The 23,539-nt window shown below is 42.4% G+C and overlaps 1 protein-coding gene across 5 annotated transcripts in view; it reads right to left on the bottom strand.

The window, feature by feature from the left end:
• Window positions 1–1,057: 1,057 nt before the first annotated feature.
• The window catches only part of LOC115139616 (filamin-A-interacting protein 1), a 34,725-nt gene continuing 12,243 nt past the window's right edge, over window positions 1,058–23,539 (bottom strand). For 2 of the 5 annotated variants that reach the window (XM_029677206.2, XM_029677207.2), the window contains exons 2-6: window positions 21,091–21,393; window positions 17,054–17,227; window positions 16,336–16,514; window positions 2,910–5,754; window positions 1,058–1,768 (exon numbers count right to left, since the gene is read on the bottom strand). In XM_029677206.2, the coding sequence (XP_029533066.2) occupies window positions 1,568–1,768; window positions 2,910–5,754; window positions 16,336–16,514; window positions 17,054–17,227; window positions 21,091–21,387 (3,696 nt within the window). In that variant the 5' untranslated portion in view covers window positions 21,388–21,393 and the 3' untranslated portion in view covers window positions 1,058–1,567. Of the gene's footprint in view, window positions 1,769–2,597; window positions 2,663–2,909; window positions 5,755–16,335; window positions 16,515–17,053; window positions 17,228–17,305; window positions 17,492–19,251; window positions 19,410–21,090; window positions 21,394–23,539 lie in introns of those variants that run through there. The other 3 variants (XM_029677209.2, XM_029677211.2, XM_029677210.2) reach the window with 3 other exon arrangements.

The raw sequence follows: 23,539 nt of genomic DNA, 5'->3' as shown, positions 1-23,539 counted from the left end.
CCCCCCGATTGCTCAGTTTGGCTGGGCGGCCTGCTCTAGGAAGAGTCTTGGTGGTTCAAAACTTCTTCCATTTAAGAAAGATGGAGGGCACTATGGTCTTGAGGACTTTGTGCTGCAGACATTTTTAGGTACCCTTCCCCAGATCAGTGTCTTGATCAAAAGTGTCTCCTCCCCTTCATCTACACTGATTTGAAGTGCATTTAGTGACATCAATAAGGGATCATAGCTTTCACCTGGTCAGTCTGTCATGGAAAGAGCAGGTGGCCTTATTGTGTTGTACACTCAGTGTAGATAGGTTGTCATTTGGGATGCAGTCACTGAGTAAAGTTCAATGACTCAACAAGGAAAAACCTCTCCCATTAGCACCTCTGCATGACTCCGCAATCAAACGGTTTGAAGTACAGTGTCACTTTACAGGTCACTTTGTTTTTAATTGTATTTGCTCGTTAGGTAATCAAACCTTTGATATGTGATGGATTTTGTGTACTTCCAGATTGTGGCTCTGCAGCTGTGAACTGTGTGGAAGCCTTTACATTAGTAAATGAAAGCCTACTCCAAAATATCAGGTATGAAAAGTCTAGTTCACATTTTTATTCTGATTAACTATTTCATTCCTTTTGTATGGATATACAGTACTAGTATTATGAACAAGCAAGATTACAGATTAGGCTTTTGTTTCTTTTGCTTAGTATGCAGTAAGCAATTTTATAGATGTAGGACTCTACAAAGCAGTATGGATTTTTTATTTTACCTTTATTTAACCAGGCAAGTCAGTTAAGAACAAATTCTTATTTTCAATGACGGCCTAGGAACAGTGGGTTAACTGCCTGTTCAGGGGCAGAATGACAGATTTGTACCTTGTCAGCTCGGGGGTTTGAACTTGCAGCCTTCACTAGTCCAACGCTCTAACCACTAGGCTACCCCGCCGCCCCAGGATAAAGCACTATGGAAGTTTCCATGATTGTTACTCGCCTGCATTCACTAAATTCTTTGTTTAGTGAACATCAAGAAGATTTTGCATTGTCATTTCTCCACATGAATAACAAACAGTGTCATACTTTATTCCAAATAATGTTTATTCATTTTTAAATTTGGTGCCACAAATTAGTGACGTTGATGACAACCTAAATGTATTTTATATGCAAAACCCATTAGAGCGACCGTATTCGGAAACCTCCATAAGAAATTGTGAAATAAACAAGAATATTAACATGAATTATGAAATATCAACAACTCAGTGTGACAACAACCCAGGTGAGGGATTAGTAACATGTCAATCAAAACAAAAAGCATTTCAACATGGATATAAAAATATTTTTTGGGGAAAACATTCATAATTACAATACAATTTCAATGCTTTTTACCCCAATGTTTAAAAAGGAGGAAAGGGACATGTCTGATATAGCTATTCTGTGTTCCTGTTTGTATCTGAGCAGATTAAGGTGCCTGCAACACCTATCCTATTCTATATGTTTTTGGCTGGCAACAGACTGGTCAGAATTGAATGATGGGTGACTGAGTCCATAGACAGATAGCGGGGCCACATTTCCATGGCAGTGTGTGGCCCTCAGCACTTCCCTCCCCCTGTGGAGGTAGAGCTGCAGACTGTCGACCTCCTCAGTTCAATTTTCATTGACTGGCACTCGGCTCGCGACTCTAACCGTGTCACAGTAGAGACACCTGTCACAACTGCCTTGCCTGTTTTCATACCTTTTGACATAGGGATTCGTGTGGCTGCGGCACGAGTTGACTGCACATCCGCCCCGGGCTGAAAGGAATCACACAACATAAGACAAAAGTGCAGACAGAAAAGTTTAAAAGTATTATTGTAAACTAGCACAAAAAAATGATTTACTTAGTGTACATTTGGTGAAAGCTTGCCATCCTGAATTTGTTATCAAATTTTGTCACATGCACGGAATTTAACCTTACCATGAAATGCTTTCTTACAAGCCCTTAATTAACCAACAATGCAGTTCAAGAAAGAGTTTATAAAATATATGGAAGTAAAAAAATAATATATAAAAATACTAATAAAAAAAGTTAACACTTGTTAGAACAGTGGTGCAGAATTACATGTAAATTAAAGAAATCAATTTACACAGGTTCAAGAGGGATGACAAGAGTTGGCCATATTGGATATCGATTGTGATTAGAATTAAAGTGCTGCATTTCTTATCCTTCAAAAAGGTTCCATCCATACAGAGCCTCTAAATCTAGCTGTATGAAAAACCACAATGTTACCATAGCTCACCTTTAACCCTTCACAGCATTAAGAGCATTTCAAAGCTAGCGTCACAAAAATGATTTACATTGAGTTAACAGAACTTGGGAGAGGAGATTGATTATACATTACAGTATGCTGTTCATATTGCTGATGTGCGGGTCAGCCCACTTTAGAAGTCAAACATCCAAATTGGTCATCACTGGTCCATTTTCAGTTAAGGGAGGAACATGTCAGTTTGTGCCAGTAGAAACAGGTGTGTCAACACAAGACCCTTTGAGAGGGGCCTTTTTAAGGTGGGGATATGCGTGTCAATTCATTCCAGTGTTAGTATTGGTCATCGGTAAAAGGAGTGCATTTGATTTTGGTATACCTGGAAAGAGTGCTATCTAGGGAGCAGACACCACCTGATATCATTTTGAAACATTTCAGAAGCAACTGAAATATAAGAGATTGGATATCATTTAGATGGTTTGTCTGAAAAGAAAGTAATAGTTTTTCAATTACGTGACTAACAACAATATAGAATGTATTCAGCATACCAGCTGAAAATGGTTACATAAAATATACAATACAAAGCTTCTCTGTTAGTGAGACAGCCGATGTTCATATCATCATAAAAGGGAGAGGAGGAGCTGAACGGCAGAAATAACTTATGTAAATATACTAGATTTTGACTACTCACCACAGACTGAGTTGGCCTGGTCGGTGCCAAGGTGATGGGAGTGATGGTGATGCTGCTGGTCAATTTGTTGGGGGTGGTCTTCCCAGGAGCGGTGGTGATGTTGTTGGGGTGTCGCGGGGAGCGCAGCACCGTACCTGGGGATGCCTCCTTGCTCTCTGTGCTCACACTAAGGGGCCTGACCGTCACTGTGGGGCTGCTACTGCTGACATCTGATGGCCTCTTGAACTGAGGTCCAAGGTGAATGTGGATCTTGTTGTCCTCCGTGGTGGTGATTATGCTGGCATTAGAGTTGTATTTTCTGACGGGCATAGGCAATGCCTGCTTCTCTGGGGTCACTTTGAACACAGCCCGGCCCATGGTGCTCATGTCATGGGGCTCTGGGGATGCGGAGGCAAAGGCCTCCGTCGCAGGAGTGGTGCTCACTGTAATGATGGAGACGGGGGAGAGGGGTCTGTTCGAGTCTGAGTAGGAGGAGCCCTTACTCCTATCTGGGGACTTGGCCCTGGAGATGGTGGTGATGGTGACTGGAGACTTGCACCGCTCAGGCCCCCCCATCACGCCCTCACCCGGCTTGCTCTTTGAGAACACGGTGGTGGGCTTGGGAACAATGGTGATGCGAGGCCTCTGCAGGCCCAATGTGGGGATGATGGTGGCGCTGGAAAAGAAGTCCTCAGCACGAGGGCCGGTGATCTCCAAAGTGGCAGTGCTGTTCTCGTGATCGGGGGTTACTCGAATGTGCAACGGCTGGCCTGGCTTTTGGGACATGGACAGCTCTGGTGGACGAGGGGAGGAGTCCCCGTTGTCCTGAGGGTTTGGGGTCTTCTCTGGGGTGGTCTGAGTGATCGTCACTGTATCCTTCTTCTTCATCCAGGGGATCCATGATTTTCTCATGCCCAGCTCGGTGGTTGCTGGGGGGTAGCGCTCCAGCACAGTTACAGGCTTTTTCAGACCCCTCTGCCTCAGGTTGCTCATGATATGGTTCTCCTCCAGGACAGATTTCCTGATGAACACTGCAGGTGTGTCCTCCTCGGCAGGTTCACTGACCACCACGTCTGTCTGGACTGCGGTGGAGGTGACAGGGACGTCAACTATCCTCCTTCCATTCATACTGGGACGCAAGGCGCGGCTGTACCGCTTGGTGACCTCCAGCTCTTTGGTGAGGTTGATCACGTCTTGGCTCAAGCTCTTCTTCTTGTCCTCCTCCTCCAGGAATCTCTGCTGGAGTAGGGAGTAGTCCACTTGCAGCTGGGAGAGCTGGTCCTCCTTGTTCATCAGCTCGTGGATCTTCTCTTTGAGGGCCTGGACATCTGCCTGCAGGTCTCTGGTCTTTGCCTCCTCAAACCTGCAGAGCATCCTCAGCTCAGCCTCCTGGCTCACCGCCTCTCCCTTCTCTATGGCTTTGTTCCTGGCAGTCTGACTCTTCATTTCCTCCAGCAGCTGAGAGAGGGCATTGGCCTTGTCCTGCTCCATTCGAAACTTCTTCTCCAGTAAGTCGTACTCATCCTCTGTCTTCATCAGGTCACCTTCCACCACCTCAAGCTGTTTGAGGCGGTTTTTTAGCCTTTCAATTTCCTGCGTTAGCTCCTTGAATTTGTTTTCCTCGTCTGGGGGTCTCTTGCTGTCCTTATTGGCTCTGATTTTTAACAATACCTTTTCTGCCTCCTCTAGCCCATCCAGTCGTTTTTTCATTACACCGACCTTGGAGCTAAGATCCCTGCACTTTTCCTCTTCACTTGCTAGTTTACTTTTCAGTTCATCTTTCTCTTTAGTAAGAGATGTCACTTTTACCTCCATTTCTGATTTCAGTCGGAGGAGCTTTTTGCTCTCCTCAATCAACTTTTCTGTGACCTCCATAACTTTACTCTGCTCAGTTTTGAACATTTTATTTAAATCATCGCTCTTTTGCTCCTCCTGTTTTATTCTCTCAGTCATGTTCCTTCTCTCATCCACTAGTATCACTGTAAATGACTTCAGCTTCATCAGGTCATCCTTTAGGCCCATCTCTGCCTTCTCAAATCTCGACTCAGAGTTCTCCAGTTCTTTCACACGGTTTTTCACCATGTCCAGCTCACCAACCAAGTCCTTTGCCAGTCCTTTCTCTCTTTCTAGGTTAATATGAAGTGTTGCACACTCTGATTTGCTCGTGTTGAAAGCCCTCTCCAGTTTCTCCAGATCCACCATTCTCTTCTGCAGTTTCTCCACCTCCAGCTTCAGCTCCCGGCCGGTGGTCTCCTCATCCTGCAGCCTTTTCCTTAACTCTCTGGCTTGGCTCTCCGTCTTGGTGATCTCCTCATCCTTGCCCTCCATCTCCAGGACTGTCTTGCGCAGGGTCTCCAGCTCTGCCATGAGGCTGGAGTTCCCACACTCCCCCTTGCTGATCTTGTCCCTTAGCTCGAGGAGGTCCTCCTCTGACTTCTGTAGTGCCTTGTTGTTCTCCTCCAGCTCCTCGATCCTGTGGGCCAGGCCGGCCAGCTTCAGGCGGAGCTGACGGCTCTGGGACTCCTGGTTGGCCAGCTTGGCAGTCATCTCCTCATGCTCCTGGGTGAACTTGGCAGCTTTGCACTCCAGCTCTGCCTCTAGCCTGAGGACCTTCTGGCCGTCTTCCTTGGCAGTGCCGCGTACAGCGGCCAGACGCTGTTCTCGCTCCTGGAGCTTGCTGCTGAGGTCCTGGACCTTCTGGCTCTGCTGGTCGATCTGCTCAATGTGGAGCTGCCGCTCATCCACCAGCATCAGGGCAAAGGACTTGAGTTTGACCAGCTCCTCACGGACCTTCTCTAGCCTCCTGCTGTGATCTTTGTCTTTACGAGCCTGGTACGCCTTCTCCTGCTCCAGCAGCCTCTTTAATCTGGGAGAGAGCGAGAAGAGGGGAGGGGGAGAAAGTGACCGACAGAGAGCGATGAAGTGTGATTGAGAATTTACATTTCAATTTGATAGGCTTTATTCAGATGTTTCACCTGATGATGATGATGATGATGATAATAATAATAATAATAATAATGAATAATAAATCCCCCTCTGTATGAAGTGGCCGTAAAACTGTATCTACTACATTGTTCCTGCTGATGTAATTACAGTGTACAGGAACAATGTAGGCCTGTTCCTGTACACTGCTACATAGTACTTACAAATATTGAACCTTTGAGTTCGTAAACTACAAATAGTCTGGGGGAAAAAAGCATTTCAATAAAAATGTCTCACAAATCTCCAAAGTTAAGTAACATTTCCCAGAGTAGAGGAGCCTGACCAGACTCAGAATGAGTTCCTTATCCCCAGCCCAAAACCCCGTGGGCAGTGGTGAGATCCCGGATGGGAGGTAGGCAAGCAGAATAAATGGCAAAGGCATGATAGAAGAGGAAACAAAGGAGGGGGTGGGGGGCAGATTAGAAGCCTGAACACTCATATGATTCTCCCCAACAGGGGCAACACTGCCCGTCACACTGAGCAAAGTACCACAATATCAGAGACATGCTAGCTAAACTGTAAAAAAAACACAACCAGTGTCCTTAAGACAGAGTGAACCTTAACGGAATAATGGGAGTAGATGTTTTACTAATCTCTGCGGGAGTCTCTGTGCAACTGCTATAGAGTGTCTGCTGCCTGCAACAGGTCCCTTCCATATGATTCTCACACAACCACACTAGAAACTCAGTGCATAATCAGGAGAGAGTCCGGATCATTGTCCGCTGTTGCTTTGCATTACAAACAAATTTTCCACCAGCAGCTGGTCTAACAATGCACATGATACTGTAACAGCCAGACTACTCTGTTTCTTAAAAGTTTCAACAGCTCAAACTCACCCAGTACTGGTCGGGATGGATTAACTAGGTCCTTGCCTAGCGTGCTTTAGATAGTGCTGAGCTGTATTCAGGCAGGCATCTACTCCCTCTCACTGTGTCGTGAGAAGGCCCCCAATCCACGAGGAAATGGCCATCAAATTTCAAACATGTCATCGATGGACAGTGAAAGGTGAATTGTGTAAAATTATCCCTGCTCCACTAGCTGGTGGTGATGTCATCCCTCCTCCCATTTATGCCACAGAATGGTGCTGCCCTTGTTTGGCCACAGAGGGGTTCAAGCCAGGGGGGAGGCTTTTCACACTATCTTTCCTGTTCCCCTGCTCTTTTCTCCCCCTTTCTCCTCCAACAGAGAAGGGGAATTGTATTTGTGAGATTCAGTAGATTTGCAGCAGCCTTTTAGACCAAAGGTAAATGTATATTGAATTATCCTACGTTAGCAGGGCTTCTTTCCACTTCCAACACACAAACTGTTGTCTTGCCTGACCCAATTGTTTCTTGTCCATCTTGCAACCAACCATGTTCCCATAGAAACAAGGCAACAATGCAAGGGGAAAGTTGTTGTTTTGGGAACAATGTCACACTAGTGCATAATTGTCTGCCCCTTGAATGCAAAGAGAAGTAAATCCAAATTTCGATCTTTGTAGGATGCTACTGCTACATCCATATTACAGTCGCAGTTGTAAATGAGAACTTGTTCTCAACTGGCCTACCTGGTTAAATAAAGTTTAAATCAAAAAATAAATTGTAATAATTAAGATGCCAGATCCTAAGGTGGTAAGGTAAGTGGACTTGTACATTTTCACAACAGGATTAATTTGCTGCACCAGAAGCCCAATCATAGAGTGGTTTCAGATATTTACTGCACTGCAGGGTAAAAAAAAAAAAAAAGCGCTCTCACCCACCCCTATGGGCCCTGATGAAAAGTAGTGCACTATTTAGGGAATTAGGGTGTCATTCCAGACACAGACAATAACTCCTGGCTGGGAGCAACACTTGTGGTCTTGTTAAAGTGGAATCATGCAAATACCACACGGATGATGTCACTGGTCATAAAACCTGTGTCACAAGGTCCAGGGTGGCCCTCACACAATCTGCCTGGCAGCTTGTCAAGCAGAAAATGCTCCAGATTAACAGCAATACAGGAGTCAAAGGTTGCATGACCCAACGAAAAATAATTTACCATTAGCTACCCCAGCATTTCAGGAAAGAGTATACAGGCATACTTCAAGGTATCCAGATAATCTTGAGGAGACCAAGTTTGCATTCCTAATGGCACGTTTTTCCTCTTTATAGTACACTACTTCTGACCAGAGCCCATAGGCCCAATGATGATATGACATATAGTTCTGCAACAAGATACTCCCTTTATTCCCCCCCATTCTCAGTGGTGATGACAGTGTTAAGAATATGAGCCAGGTGTCACTTCACTGATTATCGTGGCATTATGAATAAGTCCTTTAGCAGGTGACCAGCATGTTTCCTGGTGGTCAGGGCTATTCATAGTCACTCTGTTGACAGAGGCCTATCAGTGACGGCAAAGAAGGTCCAAAACCTCCTACACAACATGTCTGTGGCCAAGCTAAACCCACAGCAGAGACTGAACTAATGTCATACCAATTACAGTTACTATAACGATCACTATAACGAATCTTCAAACAGAAAGGAAGTCACATTTGAAAATAACTACTCTAATTGGAATACTTTTTTCATCTGGAACAGAATTAGCTTGTTGAATTTTTTTTTGCTTCAGTTTAATTAACAGATATGGTGATAATATATTTTAATTCAGAGATAATATACAGTATCCATTTCCTCGTAAGAAGAACGACTGACTGAAAGACCTCATAGAAAAGGAGCGGGAGAGGTTCCACCATGGTGAATGAAACGCAAACAAAGATCTAAGTGGCTTAGCAAAGTTCTCTCACTCCTCTGTGGACTGACTGGCATCCTATCACAGGTGCTCAGGGTTGTCCACTATGACATCACCTGCAGGGAATCTCTGAGATGACTGCAGCTGGGAGGAATGTGTTATCACATGGTGCTGCAAGCAGAGCGGGGGAGGTCATCGGTGACGGGGGCAACTGGAAATCTGTGCATCAGCAAGCACAAGAGCATGCAAGTATATAGCTTGCTACAGACTCACACAAGACAAAGCTCACATTTATAAAGTAGAATGCTACTTTATAAAAACCTTTCAAAACCAGAAAAGGACATCTACTAACCAAATGAGTAATGCATTTGAGGTGACTACATTTGGAGGTGGATTATAATAATTGGCATGCATTTGAATTGTGCAGAGGTCACAAGTCTCATTTCACATGTTTCTGAATGTGAGCCACTCAAACAAAATATGAATATAAAACCTCCAAATCTAATATTACAACATTGAATATTTTCAATACTCCCTCTACTATTTGCTAGAAGCTCCATCCACATAAACCTAGCTAAAGGCTTTAACTAAATGTACGTACGGTTGATGGTCAGCTCGATGTTCCCAACTTGCTTAATACTGGCCATTTCATCAAGGTAATAAGACTGAGGTCATCGGCCTTCATCTCCATGCTACGTCCGACAGACCGCTAAACCTCGATTCATTCACCAGTTCACTGAACCAGCCATTCTACATGTCCTCAGCACAGAAAAACAAAGTGAATCTCAGGTTGAGAACAGGAGTAGGTTGACATTGCCCTTAGATGCTGATCGTGGGTCAGTTTAGCATTTTCCCCCACTAATGGTTAAAGTTAGGATTTACTGTCTGGCAGTGTAGATCACGTCCGCAAGTAAAAGGTTGACCTACCAATTACACTGAACAGAAATATAAATGCAACATGTAAAGTGTTGGTCCCATGTTTCATGAGCTGAAATAAAAGATCCATGAAGTTTCTCCATATGCACATAAAGCTTATTTCTCTCAAACTGGCCACACATTTGTTTACATCCCTGTTAGTGAGCATTTCTCATAAACACAGGTGCACCTTGTGCTGGGGTCAATAAAAGGCCACTTTAAAATGTACAGTTTTGTCACACAACACAATGCCACAAATGTCTCAAGTTTTGATAGAGTACAATTGTCATGCTGACTGCAGGAATGTCCACCAGAGCTGTTGCCAGAATTTGAAATGTTAATTTCTCTACCATAAGCCACCACCAGCATCATTTTTGAGAATTTGGCAGTACATCCATCGGGCCTCACAACCAGACCACGTGTAACCATACTAGCCCAGGGCCTCCACTTCTTCACCTGTGGGATCATCTGAGACCAGCCACCCAGATAGCTGATGAAACTGTGGGCTAGCACAACAAAAGATTTTCTGCACAAACTGTCAAAAACCATCTTAGGGAAGCTCATCTGCGTGCTCATTGTCCTCAAAATGGTCTTGACCTGATTGCAATTTGGCATCGTAACAGACTTCAGTGGGCAAATGCTCACCTTTGATGGCCACTGGCACACTGGAGAATTCAATTGTACTGGGCAGATGGCAGACAGCGTGTATGCGAGCATTTATTTATTCATTTTTGGTACTTTTTACCCCGTTTTTCTCCCCAATTTCATGATATTCAATTGGGAGTTAGTCTTGTCCCAAGACTGCAACTCCCGTACGGACTTGGGAGAGGAAGGTCGAGAGCCATGCGTCCTCCGAAACATGATCCCGCCATGCCGCACCGCTTCTTGACACACTGCTCACTTAACCCGGAAGCCAGCCGCACCAATTTGTTGGCGGTAACACCGTACAGCTGGAGACAGAAGTCAGCGTGCATGCGCCTTGTCGCCACAAGGAGTCGCTAGAGTGTGATGGGACAAGGACATCCCACCTGGCTAAACCCTCATCTTACCCGGACGACGAGATTTTAGATTCTTCAAAGTAGCCACCCTTTTTCTTGATGACAACATTGCACACTTTTGGCATTCTCTCAACCAGCTTCATGAGGAATGCTTTTCTTCGTGACAAAAAAGAAAAGAAGAACCAAAGTAGTTCACTAAGGCCTTTACTGGTCCTGTATTAGTGGACTGATACTGTAGACCTCTAGCGTGGGCCAAAATATTCTCAGCTCCCACGTCCCCAAAATTCTTCCTGCGGCGATGCGGCAGCGGTTTCCAGTTCCTGCCAATATCCAGCTATTGAAAAGGAATCGGACAACATTCTACAGGCCACGATCAACAGCCTGATCAACTCTATGGGGAGGAGCTGTGACGCGTTGCATGAAGCAAAAATGGTGGTCACACCAGATACTGACTGGTTTTCTGATCCACCCCCCTACATTTTTTTAAGGTATCTGTGACGAGTCATGTGAAATCCATAGATTAGGGCCTAATGAATTTATTTAAATTGACTTATTCTTATATGAACTGTTACTCAAAGTCTTTGAAATTGTTGCATGTTGTGTTTAAATTTGTTTAGCGTAGTTTGTTCTTACTGATGATACATTTTAAAGCAATGAGACTGATGCAACAGATCAGAACGTTTAGCAAAATAATTTTGATAAACTATTTCTTCACGTTATAAGTGCAGTAATGCACACACGGCAGTAGGCTACGCCGTGTGTGCATTGTTCCAAAATGCAATTAGAGGGAACACACTGTTCTGGAAAACACACTGCATATGCCAGTGGTTTCCTGTGACAGAGATGAAAATATGTTAGAATTTTATAAGGAGGGGAGATCTAAAGATGCAAAAACTAGCATGGTTTACTAATATGAGTCAGATTGTCTCGTTGGCTGCAGGACAATGAAAGAAGGTTGATTTGAAAACCAATAGAACTTGATATAAATGCTGGTTTAATAATTCCCTTAACATTTCTATGGTCTGATTCTGGCTAGTGTACTCTTAAACAAGTTAAGACATGTTTCATAAAATTGCATATAACTTCCAGGTTATATCCAATCAAGTTTATGGTTAAATAGTTTAAAAAATGTTAACTGCCTCTGCTCATATCACAGGGTGAGTGATGTGTGCAGTGTGCAACACGCACTGGCCAGTGGCCTGCCTTTCCACTCTTGTGAACTAACCATGCCTCGCATGTCAGAATTCAGCCATTAAATGTTAATGTTAATAACCCTACATTATATTTGTCAAACATTACTGCAGTTTAGCCTTTATGTAAGTAAAAGCCTGAAAGTGTGGCTATATTTCCTGGCACCTCCCTCATATCAGCATCGGTGTGGACATCACCTAGGCTACACTTTAATTGTTGTACAGCTAACTGCCAAAATAAAGGAAACACCAACAAAGTGCCTTGGCATAGATTCTACAAGTGTTTGAAAGCTTTTTATACATGACCCTTAACATAATTGCTTAATTAACTCAGGAACCACACCTGCTTTCAATATACTTTGTATCCCTCATTTCCTCAAGTTTACCTTTAATTTTGTCAGTTACCTGTGCATTTATGCAAAATAGATTTGAATGTTATTCTAATTGGCCTTTTTAGAGGCACATCTGTGTGAATTTCTGGCTCCGTTGACAGCCCTATTTATTTATTTCAGTAGTACTCTTATTTCCCTTTTAAGTCACTGAATGACCTAGGGTCTAGAGTAGACACGTTGGCAAATCAAAACTAAAATAAACAAAGTATTTTAATTTGGGATGTTCATCTTCAGTTTGGGATAATTGAAATTGCACTTCGGGACAAATCTGGGATGGTGATGGGAAAAAAAGTTATTCTCAAGCCCTGGGCATCTATATTCACGAGTGCATACATGTTTTGAATGTTGAAAATTAGTAAAAGTTTATGAACATTTCATAAATGTATTGTTATGTTGTTGTGTAACTAGCAAACTATTGGTTATGAGATACTAAAAATGGTTTTATACCGAGCGATTTAATGCTAGGTTGGCTATTTTAGCTAGACTAACATTAGCTAGCTAGGTAAGCCATCACTGTATCTGGATCTTCCCCTTTTCAACTGCAGCTTCAGATGAACAGCACTCAGCGAGTCAGTGTTTGCCTTTGTGAAAAAGTAGCTAGTAGAGATGTCAATGCCAAAGAGGAGAAAAATACAGGACATAAGATTTTTGGGGGGAGTGCAGAGGACTAAGTAAATAAATGAATGGCTAAATAGCTAGCTAGTTACATGGAACAATTTATAATAGACTGGTACTATGTAGTCAGCTAGCCAGCTATATTGCCAGACAGTAAATCAATAATTTAGCTAATGAAAGCAGAACTTAATTCATGTTAATGAGCTAACCCCATCATTGTTAAGGCCAGACATTTGTGTCATATGATAATGGTATTTGGTCATGATTATTGCAGGGTTCAAAGACAGTGGAGAGAGAGAGAGAGAAAGCCCTGCCCATGTTGATGCAGGGTAAAAACGAACAAGTCATCATGTGAGAATGAGTTAAGGGCACTATCAGTTAAATTCCTCATCTCTACAGTTGTTGCCTGCATTCTGATTTAATTTGATTGTCATGGCAGGGGTCAGAGAGAGTCAGTAGAGAGAGGGAGAGCACCACCCATGTTGAGGCACAGGGAGAGGATGAACAGGTCATCAGGTGCGAATTTGGAATTTACGTTAACACAAATAAAATAAAGGATTTCTACAGATTTTCAGCAGCATTCTCTGCAGAAAATTTTAAAAAAATCCCTGCCGATTCTGTTTGGGTCTATATATAACGCATTCTGGTAAAGCATGTTGCACAGCAATTGACATCGCACACAGATTGGAACTATCAGTTGAACTGATTTTTGCTGACTGTAGCCCAAGTGCTTTAAAACGTTGCCTGCATTCTGATTTAATTTGGTTGAAGCCATGGCTGCACTCAACAATGACAATGCAGATTGAACCATGTTGCAGTCTGTCATATCCACCAGGAGAAGCCTGATACCATAGATAAGAAAACAGTGTACCCAAAATGTATTTCTGGCAGTGACAGGCATTAACATGTATTTAGTGCATTTAAGTGAAGATCTGACCCCTCTCTGTGCCATAGGAAAGTATTCAGACCTCTAGACCTTCTCCATTTTTCTGTTAGCCTCATTCTAAAATTAATTTGATTAAAAATAAAATAAATTAATCTACACACAATACCCCATAATGACACCGAAAAAAAGTTTAGAAATTAAAATGGATTACAAATTAAAAATACAGTATTTCCATAAGTATTCAGACCCTTTGCTATGAGACTCAAAAGACTCCGGTGCATCCTGTTTCCATTGATCATCTTGAGATGTTTCTACAACTTGTTAAGAGTCCACCTGTGGTGAATTCAATCAATTGGACATGATTTGTAAAGGAACACACACCTGTCTATATAAAAAAAAAGGTACCACAGTTGACAGTGCATGTCAGAGCAAAAACCAAGTCATGAGGTTGAAGGAATTGTCCGTAGAGCTCCGAGACAGGATTGTGTCGAGGCACAGATCTGGGGAAGGGAACAAAAAAAGAAATGTCTGCAGCATTGAAGATCCAAGAACACGGTGGCCTCCATCAATCTTAAATGGAATACGTTTGGAACCACCAAGACTCGTCCTAGAGCTGGCCGCCCAGCCAAACTGAGCAATCAGGGGAGAAGGACCTTGGTCAGGGAGGTGAAAAAGAACCCAATGGACTCTAGATCTGTCAGAGTGACCCTCTGTGGAGATGGGAGAACCTTCCAGAAGGACAACCATCTCTGTAGCACTCCACCATTCAGGCCTTTATGGTAGAGTGCCTAGACGGAAGCCACTCCTCAGTTCAAGGCACATGACAGCCCGCTTGGAGTTTGCCAAAAGGCACCTAAAGGACTCTCATACCATGAGAAAAAAATATCCTCTGGTCTGGTGAAACCAATATTGAACTCTTTGGCCTGAATGCCAAGTGTCACATCTTGAGGAAACCTAGCACCATCCCCACAGTGAAGCATGGTGGTGGCAGCATCTTGCTGTGGGGATGTTTTTCAGCGGCAGAGACTAGGAGACTAGCCAGGATCGAGGCAAAGATGAATGGAGCAAAGTACAGAGATCCTTGATGAAAACCTTCCAACAGGACAACGACCCTAAGCACACAGGCAAGGCAACACAGAAGTGGCTTCAGGACAAGTCTCAATGTCCTTGAGTGGCCCAGCCAGATCCCGGACTTGAACATCTCTGTAAAGCTGGCTTTGATAATAGCTAGTGCCTACGCAGCTGCCTTTCTGCAGACATCTTTTAATCTTAATTCAGACTAGATATTTAGTGTTTGGAAAACTTGGTCACAAATTGAGGAAGATTTTACCATTGGCCTCATGGGGTGTGAAAACTTTCTGAAGGCACTGTGTTTTTGTAAAATGCTGCACTGTCTCTTTAAGAGCGTCAAGTTGTGAGCGATGACATGCAAGAGATCAGTCATTCATTGCTATGATCATTGGTCTTCTAAAGAAGCTATCCCTTTTCCTTTCTTTCTGTGCCCCCAAATGTTTAGATACAGTATACCGGTAAAGTAACCTGGTTGTTAGTTAGCTAATGAGGTATCATGACTGGATAAGGTTTTAACAAATGCCCCTGATTGGTTTTGTAACGACCCGTGACATGCCTTATGAACAGGGCCTAAAGAATTACCTTTTTGGTCCACCAGCACTCAGATTTGTCCCCCCCCCCCCCGATTTCCCCAGTTTTGTTTTTCAGGTTCTCCCTCTCAAAAAAAAAAAAAAAAAAAAAATCACCTTTTCATTGTTATAAAAGGACAACAATGCTTAAACCACATCAGGAGAGAAAAAAAAGTACATGTTATTTTGAAGTGTATAGTTGCTCTTTCATTTCAATTGCGCACCTCAAGAGACTGGTGTTTGGCCGGCAGTGTTTCTGTACTGCATGCGCAATAGCAGAGTTTGCAAAACACCACCCGATTGATACAAATCATCATATCATCATATAATTCTTCCAGGTAAGCCTACTTTGCAGTTAACATTAATTTGTTTTAGGGGAAAGCCTTTAGCTAACCGGCGACACAAAGTGGTAGACAAACTAGTGCAGATTCATACAATGTCTTTCTCTCAAGGGCACTCGGAAACAACTGCACAGTGAAGCCCATCATTACAACAAATATTATCTGGGTGATTTCTTTCCTGGTCGCACTAGTGATACCAAAATAAAATGTCAGGTCGCACAGCAAAATATCTAGGAGTATATGAGATCAAAATGGTCGCACTTTAGAGCACTGCGGGCCTTGTGATTTGCAGAGTGCTGTGACAGATTGGCACACAACCAATTGTAACATGATGTAATTACTCATTTGCGTACTGCAGCTACCGCAAGGTGGGGGGCAGGGGCTCTGTGGGCCCCAAACCTCAAAAATATATAAACACACCATAAGCCATAGGAAAATGTGTAAAATAGTCATGGCAAAACATGGCAATATGTGTTGCAGGAAATTAGCTTTAAAACAGGAACATTTTCTCTGAATTATGGCAAAATGTGTAGAATAGCATGAGATTAGCTATACAACTACAAAGGTTCTCATGGCAGTGTAGAATTGCAGGAAATTAGCTTTAAAAATTCTAAATTCTCTTAGCCTCATTGCAAAACATGTAGAATAGCATGAGCTAAGCTATAAAACTGTACATTTCTCTGCCCCATGGCAATATATGTAGAATTGCAGAAAGTTAGCAAAACTGCGGTACGCCACTGTACTTACACACATGGAATAAGGAACATGCAACTCTCTCTCACCTCTCCCTCTCCTGCTCCAGCAGGTTGGTGAAGTCATCACTCTTGTTCATGAAGTCTGTGTGTTTGAGTTTCTCGCTATCCAGCTCATTAACCGTGCGGCGGTGACACTTCTCGGCCAGCAGCAGCTGCTCCAACATACGCCTGTACGTCTCGCGATGCTTGTCCTCCAGCCGGTCCAACTGATCAACATATTAGAAGGTTTTCAAATGACATCCACCATGTTTTCATTCCAAATTGCACCCTATATAGTGTACTATTTTTGACCTGGGCCCATATGACAAAAAATAATTCGCTATTAGGGGAAGAGTGTGCCATTTGGAGCACACACCATGTCTGAGTCATTCAAACACTTATCTATCCAGTATAGTCATTAAAAACATTTACCTTTTTATCAACACTGTATAGCAAATTATAGTTAATCTATATTTATTTTGATATTAACTTCTATAGCAACCTGGACTCTGGGGTAAACGTAACATAGCTAGGGTATGGGTTAAGGTTAGGAATTAGGTTAAGGTTAGAGGAAGGGTAGGCTAACATGCTAAGTAGTTGCAAAGTAGCTAAAAAGTAATAAGTAGCTGCGAATTAGCTAAAATTGTCTGTGATGAGATTGCCTTATGTAAGCATACCAAACATAATACAAATGTGAGTGTCCCAGATTTACATTTACTATGTTATATCTCGTCTATGAGACCAAACTGTCTATAGTGGTACTCACCTCTTGCATGGGCATCTCATAGACGTTATCCCCAAGCATTGTAGTGTTGGTCAGAAGGCTGTCTCTCTGCAAGGCCTGGAGGGGTTTGATGGGGGCAGCTGAGCCGTAATGGGCCTCCAGGGCTTTGGGTCGCGGACGCTCTGACTTCAGCATGTGGATGATATCCTCTCTGGCCTACGGACAAAAGGAGCAGGGGGTGTTAGGTCACCTAAGAACTATTTACACAGGGACAAAGACAATAACATTATTTACCTTCTTTATTCTCAATGACATTTGAACCACTTCAAATTGACGGATGTGGCTTTGTTGTTGTGAGTAGTGACACTTGGGAGGTTGCTTTTGTTTTTGAGTTGGGAAATGTGAAACTTGTGTCCTAGTGAAGATACTACTTCCCCCTTTAACTGTTTTAAATGTGTTGTGAGAACTGCATTTGTTGAACTGGGCCCAGGTTTATCATTATTCCATACTTTTATCCATGTAAGTCCACTTAATCTTTCAACTACATGTCCTTCAGTTTGTTTGGTTGGTCAATTGGCTGGTCTAGTTAATTGAATGCAGGTTTGTGGGCCACACCCCTAATTGGTTATTGCCCACACCTGATTGTGTTTCTCCTTTAAAAATAGAGTTTGAGAAGAGTTTGGGGAGTTCTTGACAATGTGGTAAGAGGCTAGACATGCGATGTAGCTTAAGGTTCAAGTGTTCTTTTTGTAGCCTTTTGTTGTATATTCTACATATTTTATCCTCTGATCTGTTTTTAATAAATATTTATACATTTTTTGATAACTTTTCAGTTGTATTTTTAACTTCTGTATGGCGTGACGGCCAGCTCCGTCAAAGGAAATTGGTTAAAGTTCAGTTTTGCTCACCAACCCTGTTCCTGGGGAAGAGACCCTTCTGTAGGGTTTTGCTCCAACTTCAGTTATAACTAACCTGGTTCAGTTTATCAACCAGCTAATTATTAGTCAGGTGTGCTAGATTAGGGTTGGAGAGCCCTGGGTTAGAATAGACATGGGGGACTTTATACAACTATTTTGAAGTATGATCATTCTATTTAAGTGACCACAGGGTAGGGTAACTATTTTAAAATAAACAGCACATTCATAGTTGTTTTCCTGCACTGTGAGCTCAGCTTTCCCCACAGTGGGGTGCTGTTCTCCTTAGCTAGACCCCTGAGTGTCTCATACAAATGCAATCCAAAAGTTCTCAACCGACCCCATATGCCCAGGTTTGAGTAGTGCACTAGGGAATAGGCTGCCATTTGGGACATTATACATTCTTGAAGGACAAGACCCTTCTTTATCTCACTCCTTATAAATGATTAATAGTTTAATTATTGCCGTACCACTGTTCTAGAATATCATTAGCAAGTAATTTAGTATGAACAAGACCATTCTGTGTTCACAAGACCTTGTTGATAATACATTCAGAGCATGTTGGATTTCAACATGTTCAGGGTTGGATTTCAACATAAGGTGTAGGAGGACGTGTGTTGTTTATCCCAAGTTGCAACTTTGCAAAGTCATCAACATGCCTAAACAAATAAGCTGGATGTAGAAAGAGAGGGTGCATTGATGGCAGTAGCATCACTCCCTCCATAGAGCCCCACAGTAGTTATAACCTAGCTCCCAAACACGGAAATGGTTCATTGATTCTTCCCATGGGGGATTTTAGAAACACTTAATAATGGCTGTATTTTGTGTAGGCTTGCAGTGCTAACACAAAAGACACCCTATCCCCTCAGCCCTCAAATTAAAAGTGGACACTTCTGATGACGTCTGACGAGTATACACTTTCAGGGCAAGGGAGGAGATTTTTGTATTATGAATAAAATACATTCATAATAAAAAGGGGCGAAGGAGGAAGGAATGCCCGGAAATTCGGTACTCATTCATCCCGCGATGATTGTGTTTTCAGCCACCAGTAGCTTGTCGGTGCTTTATATGCACTACAGTCAATTATGATTGCATGTCTACTTACATGAAATATATAATTATGAATATACACCTACTGTATAATGGCTAGCAAATGCTAAATAAATGTTAGCCTGCCTAGCTGGAACTTCTGAAGAAAAATGTTTAATTTCTACAATTTCCAAAAGCTAACCAAACAAAAACATAATTACTTTTACGAGACGTGTTTGATCCGTCATGTGCATAAGTAGCACAATTTCGAACTTATTTACATTCGTTTTTACTTACACTTGTATGTTGACTCCAAATATTGACGTTGAGGTTTTAATTTTTGTCCACTCGCAAACTTGACTAAAAACGTGGGCTTACATCGCAAACTTCCCTTGCTTGGCTAATCATTTGGACCGCCCGCCAAGATGTTGACCGGGATTCCCCCAAGGGCATAAGGTGAGGGTAAGTGGACGAGGGTGTGTCTTTTATGAGTTTGAACAGCAACCCGGTGTGACGTTTTCATAACCATGTAAATCTCTCTCGGACATGGTGATTTATCAATATATTCGGCTCTATTTTTTTCTCAGATTTGAAAATGATAATTAGCATCAAAGTAGATATCATGCAAGGCTGCAAATCCCAGCAAGCTCCTGCACGTCTGCTTTAGCTGACACCTTTGCTAACAGGTATTGTGTATTTTAAAACTTGCCCAAGACAGTTAACAGAATTGTCCATTTAAAGAAATGTAGCCAATTTATTAATTACTACATTTATCTAACATTAGATAGTTAATCCAGAGATATTTACCTTTGCCTGGAGTCGGCAGTCTCGTGCAGATCATCATGGTATTTGTAGTTCTGCATGATAGCCACATTAGCAGCTCATTAGCGTTTCATTTGGGGGGGGGGGGGGGGGGGGTAAATACAGCCGAATATATTGATCAAATTCAAGAGAGATTTACACGGTTATCAAAACGTCACGCTAGGGTGAGCCTACACAAAAAACAGCCCTTATTTTAAGTGTTTCTAAATCCCCCTATTGGAAAAATGAATAGTGGAAAAACGATTGGAACCATTTCCCTGTTTGACCGCTAGGTTTTGTGGGTTTTATGACTCATACTGTGGTACTCTATTGAGGCTTGATTATAAATGGAACTCCATTAAGAAAATAATGAACAGCAGGCTTAACACTTTCATTAGGACCCACAGAGTGGGGCAGCGTGGGAAGGTAACAGAGTTAATGGCTGCTGACGCTGAGGTTGACTCTCAACAGCAGTGAGTCAGCATCATGACTCTTGGGTTATGCACTCCTGGTCACAGTAACATGTCAAGCCAGACACATAGACTGAGATGATGAGGCTGAGATGTTACCACCTGCCAAATATAACACAAACCACTTACCACAATGTTAGCTGTTACCTAGCACACAGCAGCACAGTGTCAGTGGAGAAACTCTGAGTGCATCCCAAATGGCACCCTATTCCCTATACAGTGGTGGAAAAAGTATTAAATTGTCGTACTTGAGTAAAAGTAAAGATACCTTAATAGAAAATGGCTCAAGTAAAAGTGGAAGTCACCCAATAAAATACTACTTGTGTAAAAGTCTAAAAGTATTTGGTTTTAAATATACTTAAGAATCAAAAGTAAATGGAATTGCTAAAATGTACTTAAGAGTCAAAAGTATAAATCATTTCAACTTCCTTATATTAAACAAACCAGACTGCACAATTTTCTTGTTTCCATATTATTTACATATATCCAGGGGCACACTCCAACACTCAGACATAAATGACAAACAAAGCATTTGTTGTTAGTGAGTCTGCCAGATCAGAGGCAGTAGGGATGACCAGGGATGTTCTCTTGATAAGTGTGTGATTTGGACCATTTTCCTGTCAAACTTTTGGGTGTCAGAAAAAATGTATGGAGTAGAAAGTATATTATTTTCTTTAGGAATGTAGTGAAGTAAAGTTACCTAAAATCTAAATAGTAAAGTACAGATACTCCCAAAAAACGAAGTAAAAATAAAAACGTAAGTAAAAATACTTTAAAGTACTTATTAAGTACTTTATGCCACTGCATATATTGCACTACTTTTGACCAGGGCACAGCAGCACAGTGTTAGTGGAGAACCTCTCACCTGCACCTCTCCTTCCATGACTCCCAGCAGACGGAGAAGGTCCTCCTTAGAGAGATCTGTCAGCCCTGCTGCCTTCTTTTGTCCTCTGCTGCTCTCTGTGGTTGTCTGGGGCCTTTTCGCTGATCCAGACACCACTGACTTCCCCTCTATCTCTTCTCGCTGGACCTTCATTTTCCTCTTCACCAGCTCTGGTGTGTTCTCCCCCTCCTCTTTTGGGAATGCTTTGGTGGGCTGGGTGACATGGTTTATCTGTCCGTCGTCTGGGCCCTCCATGGCTGTGCTGCACCTGGACCGCATTCTCACCTGCAGGGCGGAGACAGACAACAGGGACACTGAATCCACAGCCCAAATAGTTCACACTATGTTATCCAAAGAAATAACTTGAAATTGCCCTCTTGGTGGCTGTAAATTCTTTAGAGACGATGAGGATTCTATCAGTTTCCTTCCCTGGCTTTGGATAGCAGCTATTTTGATCACAGTGGCCATTGGGGAGGTAATAGTCAGTGGCTCCTCCACTCCTGGCATAACAGGATCATGTTTTGTTTACAAAGCCTGAGTCATGTAGTGCGTCATTATCTCTGCAGAGTAACATAATCATTTGACAGTATTGAATGACAAATAATATGCCATGAGATCACTTCTTAAAGAGAGTGACGGGATCTTAAGCACTTACAAATTTGTAACATTGTACGAATTGGAAATCGTAACATATCATACAAAATGGATGACATTGAACACAATAGTGCACAATTTCCGGGGACCCGTTTTGTAGCTTGTTAGTGTTATTTTCTAAGCCACTGGCTGAAATGATTCAAAACCTTATATAACACTGCCCTAGAATAATGTTTTTGTTAAATTAATATTCTCTGAGCATTAAGTATATGCCTATGTCTTTCATGGCATATGTTTTGAACTTGAAACTGTTGCTAACATTTCTCAGTGGAGATCTCCCTCGGCCATGCATACAACATAGACCTGCAAGAAAGCTTGTACAATAGAGAGTAAATAACATTTCTGTCATTTCAGCCACATTTAAATATGACCTCAAGACTTGTAATCAATAGCAGAAATGCGACATGTTCAGAATTTCCCCTGTGATCTCACATAACTTAACCTCTCACCTCTAACTAATGCCCTTTGGCCTATGTCATTCCCGCTGTACTTGTATTTCACACTGCTCCCTTATTCTGTTTCTTAAAATGCTAAACTTAGGTGTGGGACCCAACTCTGGGAGTGAGAATGGTCTAGATGAATGTTCTCATAGGGACTTTTTAAAAACATCTGGAATCAAAGGAATATTCTAAAGCAAGTAGCTATAATAGCAAGTGTGTTATTCTAACCTGGATAAACAAATATATTTAGTGTGACGTTAATGCATCAAAAAACATGTGTGACCTTGAATGGTAGGCTATGTGAACTAACGTATACAAATACATGACTACCATGACTTTTTAGTATTCTAGTGTAACTTGTAACCTCTTTCACCATACACTTCCTCGCTATGTGCAGTTAGACTAGGGATGAGGTTAGCATAGTTCTAACTACAGTATATGGAGTGGGTTAATTACTGCTTTTACTGCAGGGAGGATGTTTCCTGGCCAAGAGCTCTCGCCTCCTACTGTGCCAAATCAGATCCATTGTTTCCATTGTCCTAGAATCTATAGAGCCAGAGTCACGCTTTCCATCATGTCACACCAGCGAAGCTGCTACAGTATGCTTGGCCTGGCTGGCCTTGTTTGGACATTGATCAGACCAATGTTTGTTGTCTGTGTCTGTAATAAGTCCGCATCGCCATCAGAAGCATCATAATCAAAGCCGATATGCTGTGAAAATGCAGATCCCAGAATATAGTCATAACAGATGGGCAATTTTAATTGAATTTGGATGATAGATAACTGATTTGTTCTGTGTGAATCAAAATAATTTGCTCTCATATCAGGGGTCGAGCTTTGGGACAATGCCAGTTATGACGATGGTCACATCATCAACACAACAGCCCAGGCAGAAGACACAGACACAGAGGATCCATAACCTTGGAGGGAGGGAGCGACACGGCGGGGGTGCTCAGGAAAGGAACACGATGAGGCCATTGCATATGAATGGGGCCAAAGTTCCCCAAGGTTGCACAGATGAAAGCAGCGTGTGACTCAGGCTGAGAGAATCCTGGCAGCCAAATGGTAGCAGCCACTTTAGAGTTGGGCGTTATTAATAGTTGTTTCAGGGGAGAAGCCAAGCACTCCACCGGGTGCAGCCATGGAGCTGTCTTCATTTTGAGTGTCAGTTTGATTCGAACCAAAACGAAGAGTTGTGTATAAGAAAATAAAGCCATGACAAGCCCAGGGTAACAGCAGGCAGAATATTACATTGGAATGTTTACCTAAAGGTTCTGTATCGAATATCTCAAAACGGGCTCAGGGGAAAGAGTGGCAATAATATTTACGATGATATT

The sequence above is a fragment of the Oncorhynchus nerka genome, linkage group LG13 (genome assembly GCF_034236695.1).
Source record: "Oncorhynchus nerka isolate Pitt River linkage group LG13, Oner_Uvic_2.0, whole genome shotgun sequence".
NCBI classification, from domain to species: domain Eukaryota; kingdom Metazoa; phylum Chordata; class Actinopteri; order Salmoniformes; family Salmonidae; genus Oncorhynchus; species Oncorhynchus nerka.
This window is presented reverse-complemented; position numbering and strand designations above follow the sequence as displayed.